At 54.9% G+C, this 18,067-nt stretch overlaps 1 protein-coding gene across 1 annotated transcript in view; it reads left to right on the top strand.

Moving 5' to 3' along the window:
- The window catches only part of CORO2A (coronin 2A), a 57,265-nt gene extending 39,217 nt beyond the window's left edge, over window positions 1–18,048 (top strand). Inside the window, exons 3-12 of the mRNA XM_079113310.1 lie at window positions 4,075–4,191; window positions 7,484–7,633; window positions 9,044–9,223; window positions 9,898–10,014; window positions 10,759–10,863; window positions 11,502–11,598; window positions 12,688–12,800; window positions 13,164–13,254; window positions 14,176–14,450; window positions 15,318–18,048. Of these exons, the coding sequence (XP_078969436.1) occupies window positions 4,075–4,191; window positions 7,484–7,633; window positions 9,044–9,223; window positions 9,898–10,014; window positions 10,759–10,863; window positions 11,502–11,598; window positions 12,688–12,800; window positions 13,164–13,254; window positions 14,176–14,450; window positions 15,318–15,443 (1,371 nt within the window). The 3' untranslated portion in view covers window positions 15,444–18,048. The remainder of the gene's footprint in view (window positions 1–4,074; window positions 4,192–7,483; window positions 7,634–9,043; window positions 9,224–9,897; window positions 10,015–10,758; window positions 10,864–11,501; window positions 11,599–12,687; window positions 12,801–13,163; window positions 13,255–14,175; window positions 14,451–15,317) is intronic.
- Window positions 18,049–18,067: the final 19 nt, after the last annotated feature.

The raw sequence follows: 18,067 nt of genomic DNA, 5'->3' as shown, positions 1-18,067 counted from the left end.
TGGTCCTGGGACATCGTCCCGCGGCCTGTGGCTCCCACTCAGCAGGACGAAGGAGGCAAGAGGTGTGGGGAGTTCCCTCCTGTCAGCCCAAGGCCAGCCTAACAATTAGTGCTCCTGAGAAACCTGAAGGGCAGAAATGAGGGCATGGCCCCGGGCCAGAAACTGGAGATAAAGGCTCTGAGAGCAAACCATGGCCCATAGCAAAAGGTTCAGTACTGCCCATGCCCTTTGACCCAGGAAGTGATCCAAGAAAAGGGAAAGGCTGAGTGTGGGAAGAGGGCCAGGAGGCTGACTCAGAAGGCACTCCCTCAGAGTACCACTCTCTGAACACCAGAGAGAGGCTCAGGCTGGAGAGGCCGGGGGCCCCGGCTGAAGCCTGGCTCTGGCTCCCCTCGGGCCCTCGCATTCCCAGTGACCTGGAGTCCGGTCCCTCCAGTCTGGCTTCCCCAGGTGCCAGAATGCTGTGATCCATTAGTGATTGCTGCCAGGGACGTGGGGCGAGAGGGCTCAGCTGCGCTCACCACCTCACCATTCCTGGTCTCTGAGAGCCCTTGGAGGTTTTTGTTGTTTTGTCTGTCTCGCTTAGTTGCCCCAGCTGACCTCAAGCTCAGGATCCTTCCACCTCAGCCTCCTGGGATCTGGGCTTACAGGCATGCACTCGGCTCCTTCTGGCTTATTGTGTGTGTGTGTGTGTGTGTGGTACTGGGTGGGGCAGGGTTTGAAGCCACAGGAGGGCCCTACCACGGAGCTACACCCCTAACCCTTTTTATTTTTTTATTTTGAGACAGAGTCTCACAAAGTTGCTAAGTCTGACCTCAAACTTGTAATTTTCCTGCCTCAGCCTCCTGAGTCACTGGGATGGACAGGCGTGCACCACTGAGCCTGGCTATAGATTTTTTTGTTTTGTTTTATTTTTTGGCACCAGGGATTGAACCCAAGGGCATCTAACTCCTGAGCCACATCCCCAGCCCTTTTAGTATTTTATTTAGAGACAGGGTCTCACTAGGTTGCTTACAGCCTTGCTAAGTTGCTGAGGCCGGCTTTGAACTTGCAATCTTCCTGCCTCAGCTTCCCGATCTGCTGGGATTGCAGGCATGTGCTACCATGCCCAGCTATAGTTTTGTTTTTAAATACCTTTTTTGTTACCGAATTTATATAGCCAAAATTAGAGAAAAACAAAATGTCAGAAAACCACCCACATATCCCGCCATCTAGATAAGCCACAGTTAACATTCTGGTATATTTCCGCGTCTTCCTCAGCTCTGCTGTGCAGAGGCCCATGCGCACACTGTGCCCGTGTCCCAGCCGTACCTGAGCACTCAGACAGCACCTCGCTCTTTGACTTTTCAAATATAACATCTTACTTAACCTTCAACAATCTTGCAAGGAACAGATTATTTACATTTTACAGACGAGGAAAAGAGACTTGCAAGATTTGAACACGTGCTGGGTACGGTGGAAGAACCCTGTAAAAGAAGCGGACTGTTTGCCCATCTAACACATCAGGAAAAAACACAGGTCCAGAGTCTCTGAATGCGTGTGATCTTTTTCTCTCCTCCAGTGTGGGGCCCAGTCCAGGGTGAGGTGTCTGATGCCTTTTCCCTAGGGGAGAGCTGAGATGGGCAGAGTGTTTCCAGAGGAGCCCAGAATGGCCTCCTCTGCCTGCAAGCTACCAAGATGCATGCCCGCCTAAACTTAGCCCAGTGACCCAGAGGCCCAGGGCTGCGTGTCCTAGTTTGCCCAAGGTGACCAGGAAGCCCTGTGGCCATTCTCACGGCAGCTGCCCACTTCACAGCCTCGTGAAGCAAGACCAGACACCACCTCTGTGTCGTTTGCTCGGTCACGGTTGGACACAGTCTCTGGGGTACCACACAGAAGCGCAGTGGTTGGCTGGGGGGTAGCTCAGCAGTAGAGCATAGGCTCAGCTGGGTTCAGTGCCCAGCCCCCCAAAAAGAAAGGAGTTTCTGCAGAGTCGGGAGGTGAGAGGACGAGGGGAAGTTCCCTGTGTGGGAACTCCGTTTTTGAAAGTTCCTGTGTGGGCGAGGGATGTGGCTCAGTGGTGAAGTGCTTACCTAGCATGCACAGGGCTCTCTGGGTTTGTCCCCATACAGCCAAATAAATAAATAAACAAGCATATGTCTTTAAAAGAAAGTTCCTTTGAGCCAGGCACGGTGGTGCATGCAGGTAATCCCAGCGACTCAGGAGGCTGAGGCAGGAGGATCAAAAGCTGTATTCCCACCTCAGCGACTTAGTGAGGCTGTGAGCAACTTAGAGAGTCCCTAAGCAACTTAGACCCTGTCTCGAAATATAAAATAAAATGAAAGGCTGGGAATGTGGCTCCATGGTAAAGCAACCCTGGGTTCAATATCCAGGATCAAAAATAAAAAAGAGAAACTTCCTTTATTAACAACTTGCGTCTGTCACTTTGAATGGGGCCTAGCCCCTGGGCATATCGAGAGTGTTGGCTGGGTGGGTGGATGTGGGCCCACCTCCTCCGCTGTCTCTTCCCCTGTAAAGATGGTCAGGGGAACCCGAGGCTGGATGGTGGATGTGGGGGTGACTACATTGGTGGACCAGGCCTGAGTCCTGGTCCGTGTGCTGCCAGGTCATGAATGTGGTGTGCAAAAGGAGTGTGCTGTCACTGCCAGCCCCAAGGTTCTGTGACTTTGCTGGCGTGGTCGTTCCTTGAGCCCAGGAAATCCGGGTCTGTGGGTGGAGTTGAACGTCTGGGCTCAGGGCTGCAGGGCATGGGCTGCAGACCCATATTTCCTTCCTTGCACAGACGCGGGAATTCTCAGCAGGAAAGGGGAGGGCATGTTTTAATGGAGATACAGAGCACACACTGTAGCATTCACCGTTGCAAAGCAAAGGAGGCAGTGGATCAGTGAATTCACAAAGCCGCATGACTGTCAGCCTATCCAATTCCAAAATAATTGTATCGCTCCAAAAAGAAACCCCATACTCACTAGAAATTCCCTCGCCATCAGCCGCTCCCCCAGTCAGGGCAACCACTGATCTGCCCTCTGTCTCCATGAATTTTTTTTCTTCTTACCAGGGATTGAGCCCAGGGACACTGAACCACTGAGCCACAAACCAGCCCATTTTATTTTTTATTTTGTGACAGATCTCACTCTAGTGCTTAGGACCTTGCTAAATTGCTGTGACAGGCTTTGAACTTTCCATCTTCCTGTCTCAGCCTCCTGAAGGCTGGGATTATGGATGTGTGCCACCGTGCCTGGCCTTTTTGGGCTCAATTGATCATTCTGCCTCAGGCTTCTGAGTAGCTGGGACTACAGAAACACACCACAGTGCCTGGCATTTTATGTCTGTCTTTCTACTTTAGCACAATGTTTTCAAGATTCATCCATGTTGTACTGTGTATCACTACTTCGTTCCTTTTTCTGGTTTGAATAATACTTCACTGTTTGAAAGCACAACATTATAGACATCCTTTCATTACTTGAAGAGCATTTGTTTCCTCCTTTGGGGTATGTGTGTGATACTAAGGATTGAATCTAGGGCTTCATGCATGCTAGGCAAGCACTCTTCCCCAAGCTATGTCCCCAGCTCTTTTTATTTAATTTTGAGATAGTGTCTTACGAAGTTGCCAAGGCTAGCCTTGAACTTGGGATCCTCCTGCCTCAGCCTCCCGAATTGCTGGGATTACAGGCTTGCACCACTGCACCTGGCTAACATGGGAGGTTTTATGGAGATCTGTTTGCATTTTTCTTGGAGATACACCTAGGGGTGGAGGTGCTGGGTCATATAGAAACTCCGTGTGTGACCTTTTGAGGAACTGCCAGTCCGTTTTCCCAAAGGGCTGCACCATTTTTCCTAGGCTAGCCAGCAGGGTAGGAAGGGAAACTCCCTGCAGACCCCCGCCCCGTACCCCTTTTCCACTCGCAGCGCTCGGATCCCCACACACACCGATTGTTCCCTCCACTTTACCCGGGAGGACACTGAGGCTCAGAGAGGTGTAGGAACTCCCCCGGGGTCCGCGCCCACACTGTCCCTTCCACTCAGTGATTGCCGAGTGACTCATTGGCTCCTCTCCTTCTGGCCATTGTTTTACAGACAGGAAAGTTGGACCCCCACTACCCAAAGGTCTGTGGGCACCGAGGGAACGTCTTAGATATCAAGTGGAACCCTTTTGATGACTTTGAGATCGCCTCCTGTTCTGAAGACACCACGGTGAGTGTGGGCGCACGGGCTGCCAGGGGCCTCCCTTGCCAGGCAGGTGGGGCAGGCAGGCAGCGGGCATCCGCTCGGCTCCGGCCGGCTCCTTCCGCACTGAGTGAGGTCACTGTAGGGAGCGGCGAGAAGCTGAAGCGCTGGGCACTTTGGGCCTTGGGGACCACCCCTCCTCTCTGCGTCTGTTTCCCCACCTACCAAATGGGTTTAATAGCTGTGGCCCATCCAATGACGATCCAGGGAGAGTCGCAGCACAGTGGGAGAGCCCACCCTTGGGGGACGGCGGTGTGCTGCCAGGCACATTTTTATTGTGGTCAGAGAATAGTGTGCCTCTCAGTGTCGCGGTCAGTGAGGAAGTGAACTACAAAGTGATGGATGTGGGGGCCTTGTTGAATGTGGACTCCAGAAGGCCTGACACGGCACACGCCTGTGATCCCAGTGACTCGGGAGGCTGAGGCAGGAGGATTGGAAGTTCAAGGCCAGCCTCAGCAACTCATCAGGCCCTAAGCAACTCAGCGAGACGGGCTGGGGATACGGCTCAGTGGTTAAGTGCCCCTGGGTTCAATCCCTGGTACCAAAACCAAACAAAGCCCAGAAGGCAAAATAAAATATGGTCTCCAGAAACATCCCAAAAGGTCTTCCACATCCCAAAAGGTCAGTCCCACCAACTTTGTTTTCTTTTTTGAGACGGGGTCTTGCTAGGGTGCCCAGGCTGGCCTTGAACCCCGGGCTCTCCTGAGGCCTGCGACACGACACCCAGCTTCCACCAACTCTCTTGAGTTCCTGCTCTATACCAGAGACATCGTCCCTGTCCCCACGATGTTCAGTGTTGTTTACTTATAAATCATCCCGTGGCTGCTCCTAAAATACAGAGGCTGTGGCTTAAAAGGCACAGACACAATCAGATGGTTAAAGTAAGGACGAGAGCTGTAGGTGTCATTTCCTGGGGTCCCACGGCACTTTTGACTCTCAGGACACTATGTCACTCAGTCTTCCCAATAACCGCACAGGGAGAATCTATTTCTGATGGACAAGCCCAGGATGGGCGAGGTGCAGCACCTTGCCCAGGGTTACAGTGACAGGTCTGATTGACACCAAAGCCCATTCTCTGTCCATGAGCTGTGCCGCTTTCCTCTGAGAGGCAGGTGGAGGAGACAGGGAAAGCCTAGAAACAGCTGTGCAGGCTACAGCGGCTGAGTCCCTGTTTCAGCTCGGTGCTGCCTGGCAGCCATGGCAAAAAGGGAAATAGGATGCCTTGCAGAATCCTCACTGTTGGACCAGAGGAAACAGACCAGAGTGTCTGGAAAGGAGGGCAGGCCCTTCCAAGAGGCATGTATCATTTCCACCTAGGACATTGCTGAGAAACATAAGGGACAGTTTCACCAAAAGGGCAATCAGGGCCTGTGACAGAGGGCCTTCTCCAGGGAGTGGGGTCTGCTGGCAGGATGTCACCCTAGCTCAGCCCTCCCTCCCATAATCCCTTCCCTTCCCAAGCAGCCACTGTGGCTCCCCAGGTGGCCTGGGGCAGGCAGGGGGAGTGGACTATTGGGATTGGGAGTGTTTGTTAGTCAGCTTTTTGTAGCTGTGACAAATACTTGAGAAAAACAATTTGGAGGAGAAAAGGTGTATTTTGGCTCCCGTTTTCAGAGGTTTCAGTCCATGCTGGCTCCCTTGCTCTAGGCTTGAGGTGGGGCAGAGCATCATGGCAGAAGAAAGCTGCTCATTCATGACAGCAAGAAAGCAGAGGGAGAGAGGGAGAGAGAGCAAGAGAGAGAGAGAGAGAGAGAGAGAGAGAGAGAGAGAGAGAGAGAGAGAGAGCCAGGGACAAGAAATGCCCACCTCGGGATGCACTTCCTCCAGCTGGGCCCCTCCTAAAGCTTCCACTGTCTCGTCTCCTGCGAGGCCATCAAGCTACTAATCCCTCCGTGGATTAATCCACTGACTGGTCAGGGCCTCCTGATCTCATCCCCGCCCTAAAGCCCCACCTCTCAACATGGCTGCCTTGGAGACCAAGCCTTCGTGAGCCTCTGGGGGACTCCTCTATCCAAGCCGCAGCAGAGGGGAGCAAGTGCACCCGCAGAAAGGGCTGGCTACCTGCTCCCTGCCCCAGGCCCTGGGCTGGGCACACGGCATGGGCCCAGCAGACCTGCCCAGAGCCTGTGTTCCGCCAAGCCCAGCCCTGCAGTGATAGCCCTCCCCAGCCTGCTCTGCCCGAAGCCTGTGCTACTCCAGACAGAGTTCACTTCCTGGTTTCAAATCCACGGCCATCCGGAAATACATGTTAGCTGAAGCATTAAAAAAAAAAAAACTTCCACCTGAAAAAAGGGCGTATCTCGAAGGGAACTATAATGCGTCACGTAGGGACCTGAGGACCTTGCAGGACAGTGAGGATGCCCCAGCTTCATCTCTGCAGCCTCCCCTGTACCTCGATTTGTATTCTCCAGGACCGGGGCTCCCTCTTCACCGTGGCAGCGTCTTCTGTTCAGACAACACCACTCTAGAAGGAAGCCCTAGGCCCTCACCCAAAGCCCAGGCCCGGACCCCATCCAACCCAGCCTCCTGGCAGGTAGTCTTTCCTCCTCCAGGCCATCCAGGCTTCCTCTCTAAATCAAGTTTGTCGCCGCCCTGCCCTGCTCCAGAGTCTGCAGTTACTCCCTAGTGCCCTGAGATTACAGCCCAACCTCTTCATCTTGACATTTGAGACTCTACTCTGGGCCGTTAGGGCAAAGAGAAGGAGGATCACTACTCTGAGCAAGGTTCCTAGGCTGGGAAGCAGATTTGCTCTGGCATCCAGCCTAGAGTCCACCCGCCTGCCTCCACCTCAGGCTATCAAGAAGGCAAAGATGCAGCCAGGCATGGTGGAGCACACCTGTAGTCCCAGCACCTCAGGAGACTGAGGCAGGAGGATCACAAGTTCAAGGCCAGCCTCAGCAATTTATTAAGGCTCTAAGTAACTTAAAGAGATCCTGTCTCAAAATAAGAAATAAAAAGGGCTGGGAAAGTAGCTCAGTGCTCAAGTACCCCAGGTTCGATCCCCAGTTCCGAAAAAGAAAAAAAAAGGTGGCAAAGATTCCCTAGGGACATATTTGGAAACAGACTCATCTCTGACCAAAGTCGGCCCCTGTTCTGGCTGGAGGACTAGGTGAAGCCCCTGTCCCTCCACTGAGTGAGGAGCGGCTATGGAGAGCCCCTCCCAACCTTCTGCTGGGCCCCGCCGGGATCTGTGGCTTAGGGTGGAAAGGTGCCAATGTGCCCCTGGATGACACTCCCCGGGACCATGTCTCCCTGCCAGATCAAGATCTGGGACATCCCTAAGCAGCTGCTGGCCAGGAACCTCACAGCCTACAAGAAGGAGCTTGTGGGCCACTCACGTAGGGTGGGCCTGGTGGAGTGGCACCCCACGGCCGCCAACATCCTCTTCAGCTCTGGCTACGACTACAAGGTGAGCCCGCCGCTGGGTCCCTGCGGCTCCCCTGGCAGATCCCCCGAGCTGGGTGGCTCAGCCCCTCACGGTTCTGGAGACGAGAAATGGGGCGTCGAGGTGCTCGGAGGCCGTGCCCCCCACGGCTCCAGGGAGAATTCTTCGGTGCCTCTTCTGGCATCTGGGGGCCCCAGGTGTCATCATCCCAATCTCTGCCTCCGTTTTTACATGGCCACATCCCTGTGTATTCCCCCCTCTTCTTATAAGGACACCTGTCACTGGGTTTAGGGCCTGCCCCAATTTATTGCAATCTCATCTTAATTAACTATACCTGCAGAGACCCTATGTCCAAATAAGGTCACGTCTGAGGTTCTGGGTGGACGGGAGTGTTTTCAGGGGGACACTGTTCAGACCATTACTGCCTCCCTGGACGGTGCAGGACGGACCCTCCACAGCTCCCCCTGTTCCCTTGACTGCCCGGCAAGCAGTTAATTGGGGCAGTTCACAGCACAGGAGACCTGGGTGTTATCCAGCTTAGTCCCTGACCTGCAGTATGATCTAGGAATGTCCTTTTGCCTTTTCTGGGCCTCGGTGTCTCAGTCTGTAGACCAGTAGGATTGGAAAGATCTTGGCAATGATTTCCAATCCTCTAACTGTATTGGGGTTTACAGAGGCACTGCAGGGGCCTCTGTGGGGGGTAAGGAGGTGGCTGGCAGCCCTCGGAGGGTTCCGGGCCTTCCACAGCCCTCTGATCAGAAGTGGATTTCTGAAGTCAGGTGCATGGTGCACACTGTAATCCCAGACACTCAGGAGGCTGAGGCAGGAGGATTCCAAGTTCGAGGCCAGTCGCTGCCACTTAGGGAGGCCCTTTCTCAAATCGAAAAATAAAAAGAGCTGGAGATGTCACTCAGTGATAAAGTGAACCCGGGTTCAATGCCCAGTACTGAAAAAGAAAAAGAAAAAGGGTGCACTTTTTAAAATCTGGGCAGGGTGTGTGCAGGGCTACTGTGTGGATGTGCAGGCTGTCCTGCACTCAACTCCAGGGGGCGCTCTTCACATCCTAGGCTATGAGCGTAGGTTGCCTTGGGGCCGTGCAGTGCCTCGCTCTCCTCATAGAGTGGAAATGCTGCTAATAACTGTTTGGACCCCCTGCATTGGCTGGTCCCCCAAGGTCCTCCCAGCATGCACAGTTTTCTTGCTCAAAGGCAGATGGCGTTTTCCTGTCACTGCCGGACCTCCTGACTCCCGGCTCCCCGTCCTGCCACCGGCATATGCCTCCTCCCACTCTGTGCTGCTTGGCCAGGCTGCCAGCTGCGGCTTCCCTCCCGGGGATACCGGGTTTCACTGCAGCCTGGCCGGCCAGCGGGCGCATGCCCGTGGGGGCTGGGGCGAGGGTGGCCTCAGCGCTCAGAGCCAGCACTCCGCCGTCAGGTGATGGTCTGGAACCTGGATACAAAGGAGTCTGTAATCGTCAGCCCCGTGAGGACAATCACCTGCCACCAAGATGTGATCCTCTCCATGTCCTTCAACACCAATGGCAGCCTGCTGGCCACTGCCTGCAAAGACCGCAAGATTCGGATTCTTGACCCCCGACTAGGAACTATCCTCCAGGTCAGTGTGGGGTCAGGGTCTGGCTTGGAGTCCAAGAAGCAAGGGGCAGAGTGAGGCGGGGAGGCTTCTGAGAACAGCTGGCAGAGCCGTCAGCACCGGGCTAAGTCTCTGTGGGCAGCATCCCCATCTGGCCTCTCTGCATCACTGGGAAGTAAGCATTTGGGGTCCGTTTTTCAGATGAGAAAACTGAGGCCAAAAAGCATGAAGTGTCTTTTGCACTTTATGAGCTAGGATTTGAACCTGGCCTAACTCCAAGACTGTGTGCCTCAGTCTGTCACTGGCTGGGCTCAGGAGTGAGCCCGGGCAAGCGCTTCTTACTCTCTGAGCCTCTCTGCCCATCGGCAACAATAGGTGTTAGTCCTTCCTCTCAGAAGACGAAGTAGAACAACCGTGATGCCAGCAGGCCCCCAGCCCTGTGCCTGGCTCATGTGGGCGCTCAGTACTCTCAGCAAGAATGTGGAGCTGGGTGCGGGCTTGCCTGTATCCTAGCTCTGAAAAATAGCGGGAGAATCTCCGAGTAGACAGGAGGGATCCAGGAAGGCTTCCTGGAGATGGTGCCCCGGGGGCTTCTCCAGCAGCACTGGGGGCTCCTTCCAAGTGGGGCAGAAATCCAGCGCAGGGCCCAGGAGCCCCTCCCAGCATCTCCCCAGCACTGACCGTACCTTTCCCCCCAGGAAGCCAGCTACAAGGGGCACCGGGCCAACAAGGTGCTATTTCTGGGGAACCTGAACAAGCTGCTGTCCACGGGCACATCGAGGTGGAACAACCGGCAGATGGCCCTGTGGGACCAGGTGGGCTGAGGGCTGGGCTGTGGGCTGGCTTCCTTCACTCGTTGTTCTCTCACACATACTCGGCAGGGCCTGCCAGGGCTGGGGGTTCAGGGGTGAATAATGGGGATGCACACTGGGCAAGGGCAGAGCTGGTGCAACTGATCATTGAAGGAGTCGAGTGCCCCTGGGTTCCATTGCCAATGCCAAAACAATACAATACAATAAAGCAGGGAAAGGCAGGCAGCAGGGGAGCAGAGTGAGATCAGGTGTGCCAAAAGTGACTCAGTAATGACAAAGTGCTGACCAAATAGGTGGTGGCGGGTATCAGTGCTTTATGTCTTTATTGTGAGACTGGAGAGTAGGCCCAGGGATTCTTAACCAACTGAGACGCATCCCCAGCCCTTTTTATTTTTTATTTTGGGAGGTTCTCACTAAGGTGCTTAGAGTCTTGCTAAATTTCTGAGGCTGGCCTCAAACTTGTGATCCTCCTGCCTCAGCCTCCCCAGTTGCTGGGATTACAGGTATGCACCACCACACCCAGCTTGTTTTTGTGCTTTAAAATGTTGTATCCACCTGAGAGGAGCCCACAAATTTGACCTGAAGAACCAGGAACTTCTTACCCCAACACGTACACACAAACTCAGTATTCTCTCTTTCACATACACATGTGCACCCACAGAGCATTATCCAAAGGCCCCTAAGCTCAGAGCACCGCCCAGGCCCCCACGGGACTCAAGGGCCTTCCTGGTCTCCCTCCCCTTGCAGGATAACCTCTCCGTGCCTCTCACAGAGGAGGACCTGGACGGCTCCTCAGGCGTGCTGTTTCCCTTCTATGACATGGACACCAACATGCTCTACGTGGTGGGGAAGGTCAGCCTGGCACAGGAGGGAGGTGGCCACCTGGACCCCTGAGGCAGAAGGCAGAGATGTCCCAGGCTTAGTCCCACTGGTGCCCACCTAGGTCCTTGGGGGTGCAGGGCAGGGACAGGCAATAGCGACTGGCCACGCTTCCCCGAGGGAGAGCACCCTCTGCCACCTTCCTTGGTACCCTAGGAAACCCTGGGACCAGAGCTTTACTGGACACCCACGCTTGTCCCTCCCCAACTCTGGGTCCAGGTGGTTCTCAGCAGGGCGCTCTGAAGTTTGGCAGAACAGGTCTCCGCTGGGTAGGCCTGTCCCCTATCTGCTATCTCGGGCCTCTTCCACCCGTGCCAGGATCGGTACTCCCCTCGCCTCCAAGCCATATGACAACCAGAAATGTCCCCCCAGGGCTAAGGCGCCCAGGGGTGTCTCAGGGCTCGCTGGTCTGACCCCATGTGTGGCACTAGGGTGGACGTGGGACTCAGGCCCGTCTTCCCAGAGCTCTGCCTGGCCTTGGAGGACTGAGCGGTCTCTGGGTCATGGTTGGAGGACGCTCTCCTTCCTGCCTTGTTGAGGGACCCTGGCGTTCACTCTGAAAGCGGCCGGCTGCCCAGCTGTGGGCTTAGTGTCACCTCCTCGGCCCCCAGGGAGACGGCAACATCCGCTACTACGAGGTGAGCGCCGAGAAGCCTCACCTGAACTACCTGACCGAGTACCGCTCCTACAACCCGCAGAAGGGCATCGGTGAGTGGGCGCCAAAGCTGCTGGGGGGGGCGGGAGGCACGCTCACAGCCCTGACCGGGGGCCGTTGCCAGTAACACGATACTTACAACAGATGAGGTGTGTTTTGACAGGGTTCTCAAGGTCCAAGGTCGAGGGGCTGCATCTGGCCATGCTCTTCGCCCTGGCCCAGCCCCAGGGCAGCACTGGGCAGCACAGGATGAGTCAGGGACATGCATGTGTGTCGCTTTGGTCTCAGAAACCCCTGGGATTCAATCACGAGGACCCTTCCCTGATGACCTTCTCCAATCCTGATCACTCCCATCTCCCCACACGACAGTTGGATTAAGTTCCCAGCTCTTAGCTCCTCACAGTGGAGATTGAATTTCAGTATCTGAGGTCTTAGAGGACCCAGATATTGAAATCGGAACCTCCAGGGAGCAAGCTCCCTCCCCCACTTTCTCTAGGGATTTAAGAAGATCCAATTTTTTATCCAGAAGAAAGCCACATTAGCTGGACGTGGGAGCACATGACTCCAATCCCAGCTTCTCAAGAGGCCGAGGCAGGAGGATGGCAAGTTGGAGGCCAGTCTGGGCAACTCAGTCAGATCCTGCTCAAAATGAAAACTAAAGAGGGCTGGGATGTGGCTCAGTGGTAGAGCACCCCCGGGGTCAACTCCCAGTACTGAAAAAAGAAAAAAGCTCACTTTAAACATGAAAACAGAGGTGGATGAAGAGCGAGGGACACGCAAGCTGAGGCTGATCAAGGGCAAGCTGGAGTAGCCACACTGGGAGCTTTGGGTGCCCGTGGTCCTGGGGCCGGCAGCATCCGCGAGGCTGAGCAGAGCTGCCCTTGAGAGTTCACTGGCGCGGTGGGGGGACCCCTGAAGGCGGAGGCAGGGTCCAGCGGTCCTAACCCGTTCTCCAGTGCAGGTCCCAACCCCGTTCTCCAGTGCAGGGCGTTTGCTCCTGAGCTCTTTGCTGAGGGGAGGCAGCAGGAGGAGGGCAGTCTCCCTCCATGCCCAGCAGGGCAGCCTGGCCTTCCCCTCCTGCTGGTCCCTGTGGCCCCAACCCAGCCAGAACCTCTTAGCCCTTCTTAACCCTCTGTCCCCAGGTGCCATGCCAAAGAGAGGTCTTGACGTGTCCTCCTGCGAGATCTTCCGCTTCTACAAGCTGATCACAACCAAAAGCCTCATTGAGCCCATATCCATGATTGTGCCCCGGCGGGTAAGGGTGGTGGGACCCTCTGGGAGGGAAGTGGGGGACCTTCCCGGAGAAGACAGACCCAGGGTTGTCAGGGCCCAGTCCCTCCAGCTCATGCCTTGGTAGCACGGGGCAGCTGAGAGCCGCTCCCCCAGGGGAAGGCCCTTGGCATGTCTGAGTGACACACTGAGGCCAGGAGTCCTGGGTCTTTCCCCGCCTCAGCTCCTGAGCTGCTGTGTGCTTTGGGCAAGTCCCTTTGCTCCCTGGGCCTGGGTTTCCTGGTGTCAGTGTGAGTGGTGGGTCCCGGGCTCCCAGCTTCCTCCCAACCAGCCAGTCCACCCTTCTACCTTCCCGCCCTGCACCCTCACGCCTGGACTTCTCCTGCAGTCGGAATCCTACCAGGAGGACATCTACCCGCCCACAGCAGGGGCCCAGCCCTCCCTGACTGCCCGGGAGTGGCTCAGCGGGATGAACAGAGGTGAGGAGCGGGAACCAGGCCCTGTGGTGGGAAAGCAAAGTCCCCAAGTCACCGACAGCAGAAGGGCCTGTATTTTGGTTTTCCTGTACCCTCAGGGGGGGGCCCTGGACAGTCACACACATGGCCAGGAAGGCAGGGGCTTGACCAAGTGGCTCAGAAAACTCCCTCCAGCTCCAGGTGTTTCCCCAGAGAGAACATCACACATGACACTGCAGGGCCACTGAGCAGCCTCAACCAGACTCCCCAGCCCGTCTCTTGGCTCTGTGGCTGCAGTTATTTGTCTCCTCTAGGCAGCAGCCCCCACCCAGGCCCACTCAGCCTGGCCTGCCTCTCTGTCCCGCTCCTGTCAGCGTGAGGGCCAGCCCAGTGGGAGGAGGGCTCTCCCTCCACGCCCAGCAGCTCCCTGTTCCGGCACTTTCTCCACCCCAGGTGAAGGGAGTCCCCTGGTGTCCTGGAAGAGCCTGGGCTGGGGGCCCAGAGGCCAGTGCCAAGGCCCAGTTCTGTGTAGCCCTTAGACAGGGCCTGCTCTTGCGCGGGCCTGTTTTCCTCTGTGTGCCTGAGGCCCACCTGCCCTGCTTCCCAGGACTGATGGGAGGACGAATGAACTTGGTGATGGCAGAGCGCGATGTGGTGGGACTGTCTTGATAGAGCCAGGACAGGCTTCGCTTGAGGAGCTCTTGGTGCTTGGGGGGGACGCAGCCCGAACTGCGCTGTTCCCACAAACCAGCCTTCGCTTAGTCACACATGGGTATCCATATCTGGTCGTCCCATCCATCCATGGACTTGTGCCCGTCTGCCAGTGGCTGGGTCTCCTGCGCCTGTCGCGTGTCCCTGCGTGTCTGCATGTCTGCCTGTGTCAGCATCCCATGGCCACGTGTGACTCCCCAGTCCCCTGACAGCCCTTTGCTTCTCCCCTCCCAGAGCCAATCCTGGTGTCCCTGAGGCCTGGCTCCCAGCTGCTGAGCCCCCGGCCACAGCCTCCAGAGAAACCCCACCCCACCTCCACGGCCCGGACCTCACCCCTGCTCTCGGACCAACCGGCGAAGCGGTCTGCCGAAGATGGCCAGAGGCCCTTCCCCCAGCTGGAGGGGAAGGCACCGCGGTGGGCTGCAGAACACAGGCCCGAGGAGAAGAAGTCCTGGCTCACAAACGGCTTTGACATTTTCGAATGTCCCCCACCAAAGACAGAGAATGAGGTATGAAGCGGGTCTGCAGGGGGAGGGAGTCAGCGGAAGGGCCCAGAAGGAAGGAGGGAGTGAGGGGCGAGGCTGAGCTCACCGTTGGCTCCCCCAGTGGACCTGAGCACCAGCTGCTCTGTGAAGTGCACCAGCCTGACCTGCTGAGCACTAAAGTCCCTTCCAGGGCTGACATTCTGGGATTTTTTGGGCTTTTGGAGGCAACACCTGTTTCAGTGGGGACTGCACCAGGTCCTGGGGCGGAGGCTGGGTGAGCACATTCCCTCGGCAGTGTGAAGTCAGTGTGAGGAACTAAAAGTGTGAGGGCAGGTGTCCCACGGAGGGATCTGGTCGTGGCCTTGGAGCCAGGGGTTGAAAGTCTCTAAGCTTCGGTTACCACATGTCCGGGGGTGGCCACCAGCACTGCCCCCTCACAGCGATGTCATGAGGATTCAGGGGGATAATGAAGGCCCTTAGCCGACACCCAACATCTAATAGCTGTTCTCTGCAGCAGCAACAAACGATGAGGTTAGTTTTCTAACCCCCCAGTTCCCTGAGGAGGAAATTGAAGCTCCGAGAGGGTAGGTAAATACCCAAGGTCACAGAGTTAGCGATGGTGAAACACCAGTCTTCATATTTCGGGGCCGGATATCCTTTGGTCCATCCCTTAGAGATCCAGGAAAGCAAAATATGTCTGAAACATCCCAGCCCTTTTTAATTTGTTGGGTAACTAAACAAGATTTTTGTATAAGATCCAGGCGACAGTTACCCTTCACTAATGTCATCACATCTACCTTTCTGAGTCAAAAGGGGGTAGTGTCTTGGCTTTTCTGCTGGGGATCTGCCCAGACCGCGCAGTGATCTTACCTCTGCCCTCTGCTTCCCCAGCTGCTGCAGATGTTCTATCGGCAACAGGAGGAGATCCGAAGGCTCCGGGAGCTGGTTACCCAGCGGGAAGTCCAAGCCAAACAGTTGGAACTGGAGATCAAAAACTTGCGGATGGGCTCCGAGTAGTTCTGAGCAGAGGCCTCTGCCATCCCCGCCCTCAGGGACGCCACTTGGCTCTGTGGGGAGGTCTAGAACCAAACCACAAGTCCCCCAAGAACAACCACTATTTCTATATTTTTTACCAGAAAACAAAACTCTCAGTCACTGAAGGAGATTCCAGTGGGACGTGGTGCCGTTTCCTAATTTGTCTTGCAGCAGCGGCGTCTGCCTCGACTGTTTTTAGATGACGTCTTCTGTTGAAGTCTGCTTCTGAGGGTCCACTCGGAGCTGTAAGCTCCCAAGGGGAAGGAACGCCGTAGGCAGTTAGAGCCAGCAAAAGCTGGGAGGCCAGGCTGCCCGTGATCTTCCCGCTGTGGTCTGTAGCACGGGGGAGGCTGAGGCAGGAGGGCGGTGTCCACTCACCCCATTCCAACAGACAGCCCCTTCTGTTTCCTTGTCAGACAGCTATAGAATATGTAATTCTGCTACTCAAAAACAAAGTTTTAGAAGTTTGAAAACCAGTGACCTGGCCCAACTCAATCAAGCTGAGAGAGAGGCAGGTGAGCCTGAGCTGAGCTCCTGGTCTCCTGGTCTCCTGGGTCTATCTTTCTGCTGTTTCTGGTCCCTAGGGCAGGAATATGTTGGGTCTGGCCTCAACTGGGCCTTTACTGACTTAGTGACCTCTTGCAAAGTCCTTCTTTCTCTTTTTCTCCAACTGGAGAAGGGAGACCCTGGAATGAGCTCCTCTCCACAGGATCTGTCACCAGAGACCTTGACCTGAGGAAAACCATGTGTGTGGGGCAATGACCTGGATTTGCTGCAGAAACTCACACTGACAAAGGGGTCAAGTTTAAGGTCAGGGAAATGAATCACGATATAGCCCAATTCTAGAACACAGACAGGCAGTTGAAACCTTTCTTTCCAGCCTGAATCAGCTGGATGTGAGTAGATACTGTCCCAGAAGTGGGGATGCAGACCTTGGAGCTGTGTCCATGACTGCTGACTACACAGCGCCTCCTGCAGGAGAATGTAGGCAAAAGAGCCCCCGCTCCCTAGGAAGTAGTGGGTCCCCAACACTGAGTACCAGCAGAGCCCTGTGGCCATCCACCATGAGAGCTTCCAAAGAGGGATGAATACACCAGGTGAGAAAGAAGGACCAGGTGACCCTGAGGTTCCCTTCTGCCCCCAAAGTTTTCTGCATTCCTCCTTTGTGAATCTGTGTCCAGCAGCCAAGTCAGACTGGGGAAGATGAGAAGTAAAATCCATTCCTCCTTATCCAAGAGGAATGGACAATAAGTTTTCACCGTCACGCCGGGTGACTCAAGGTCAGATGGGGACAGCAGGAACTACCTAGCCTGATAGGCAGCATTGTACATTAGAATCCCCTTGGGAGCTCTCAGGAAATACAGATGCCCAGGCCTCACCCTGGACCCACGGAAGCTGACTTGAGGCTTGGCCCTCTGTATAAGCTGCCCAGGTGGTTCTGCAACTCGGCAAGGGTGGAGACCTGCCCCCATTAGTCCGTCGGTACCTATTTGCAGTAAGTGAGACTAGCGAGTGCCAGACTGGAGCCTGGGAATCAGTGCTCTAACGGTAGTCCCATCTGCCCCCGACCACCTGCTAGCTACAGCTGAGGCCCCTGTCAGCACACACCAGAGTTCCACATTCCTTGTCTTGTTCTCTATTTCCTCAGTCACTGAGGCTCACTCCCAGCCAAAGCAACAGCCAAGCTTGCCTTACTGTGCCGCAGAGCAAAAAGCCAAGTCCCAGGCATGGTCAGAAAAGTAGAGTCCCAGGATGGAGTTACCATGTGCCCTTTATGTGTGGCCACTTCACAGTTTACACAGCCCCTTGTCCATTCACTGGCACATGCTACTGGAACACAGGTCAGGCAAGTATTATAATCCCCATGTCCAGAAGGGAAGATCTAGCCTCAGAGAAGTGAAACCTTATGTCCGAGGTCACTGGCTGCCAAGCTGGTGGGGGCGTGTGTGTGGGGGGGGATGTTCAGAGAGCTTCTGAACATGACTGCCAGGTGCCATCCCTTCCCAAACTCTTCCCACCCCTGAGGGACCCAGACCACCCACCCAAAAAAAGGACACAGGCAGCTTTGAACAAACTTGTTTTCTCTCTCTTTTTTTTTTTTTTTTTTTAACATCTAGAATAAATTATTTAAATTATTTCACAGCAAGGGAGAGGGATAGGTAATTTTTATCAGATATTTTTTAAAACCACCTTTTTTTAAAAACTGCATTTTTATGTTCTTGAGCTGATGGAGCAGAACATGCCCAGGACTGGACATGTCCTGCACTCAGACACTCTCCTTACTGCGGACCCTGGGAGCCCCCTTTCTGTTGACTCAGGAACTTTCCGAGGGTGAGGACAGTACTTGGAGATAAAGTTCGGCTGGTGTCCATCTTAGCTCTACAATAATTGTGCTTCCTGGAACAAAAGTCCAGTGGGTCATAGAGGAAACAGGAAGTCAGAAATCAATCTATGCTTTTAATATGAAACCGTGCCTGAAACAGTTTGAATGATTGTTTTAATGTTTCTCAAATTCCTTGTACCTTTGTAATAAAAAAAAAAAAAAAGAATAAAGAAATAAAAGTGAAAAGAGATGGAATTGTGCAAAGGAAAGAGTGTAACAAAAT

Source organism: Sciurus vulgaris, assembly GCF_902686455.1.
Source record: "Sciurus vulgaris genome assembly, chromosome: 15".
NCBI classification, from domain to species: Eukaryota; Metazoa; Chordata; class Mammalia; order Rodentia; family Sciuridae; genus Sciurus; species Sciurus vulgaris.
Note: the sequence above shows the minus strand (reverse complement) of the source record. Positions and strands in the feature narration are given on the sequence as shown.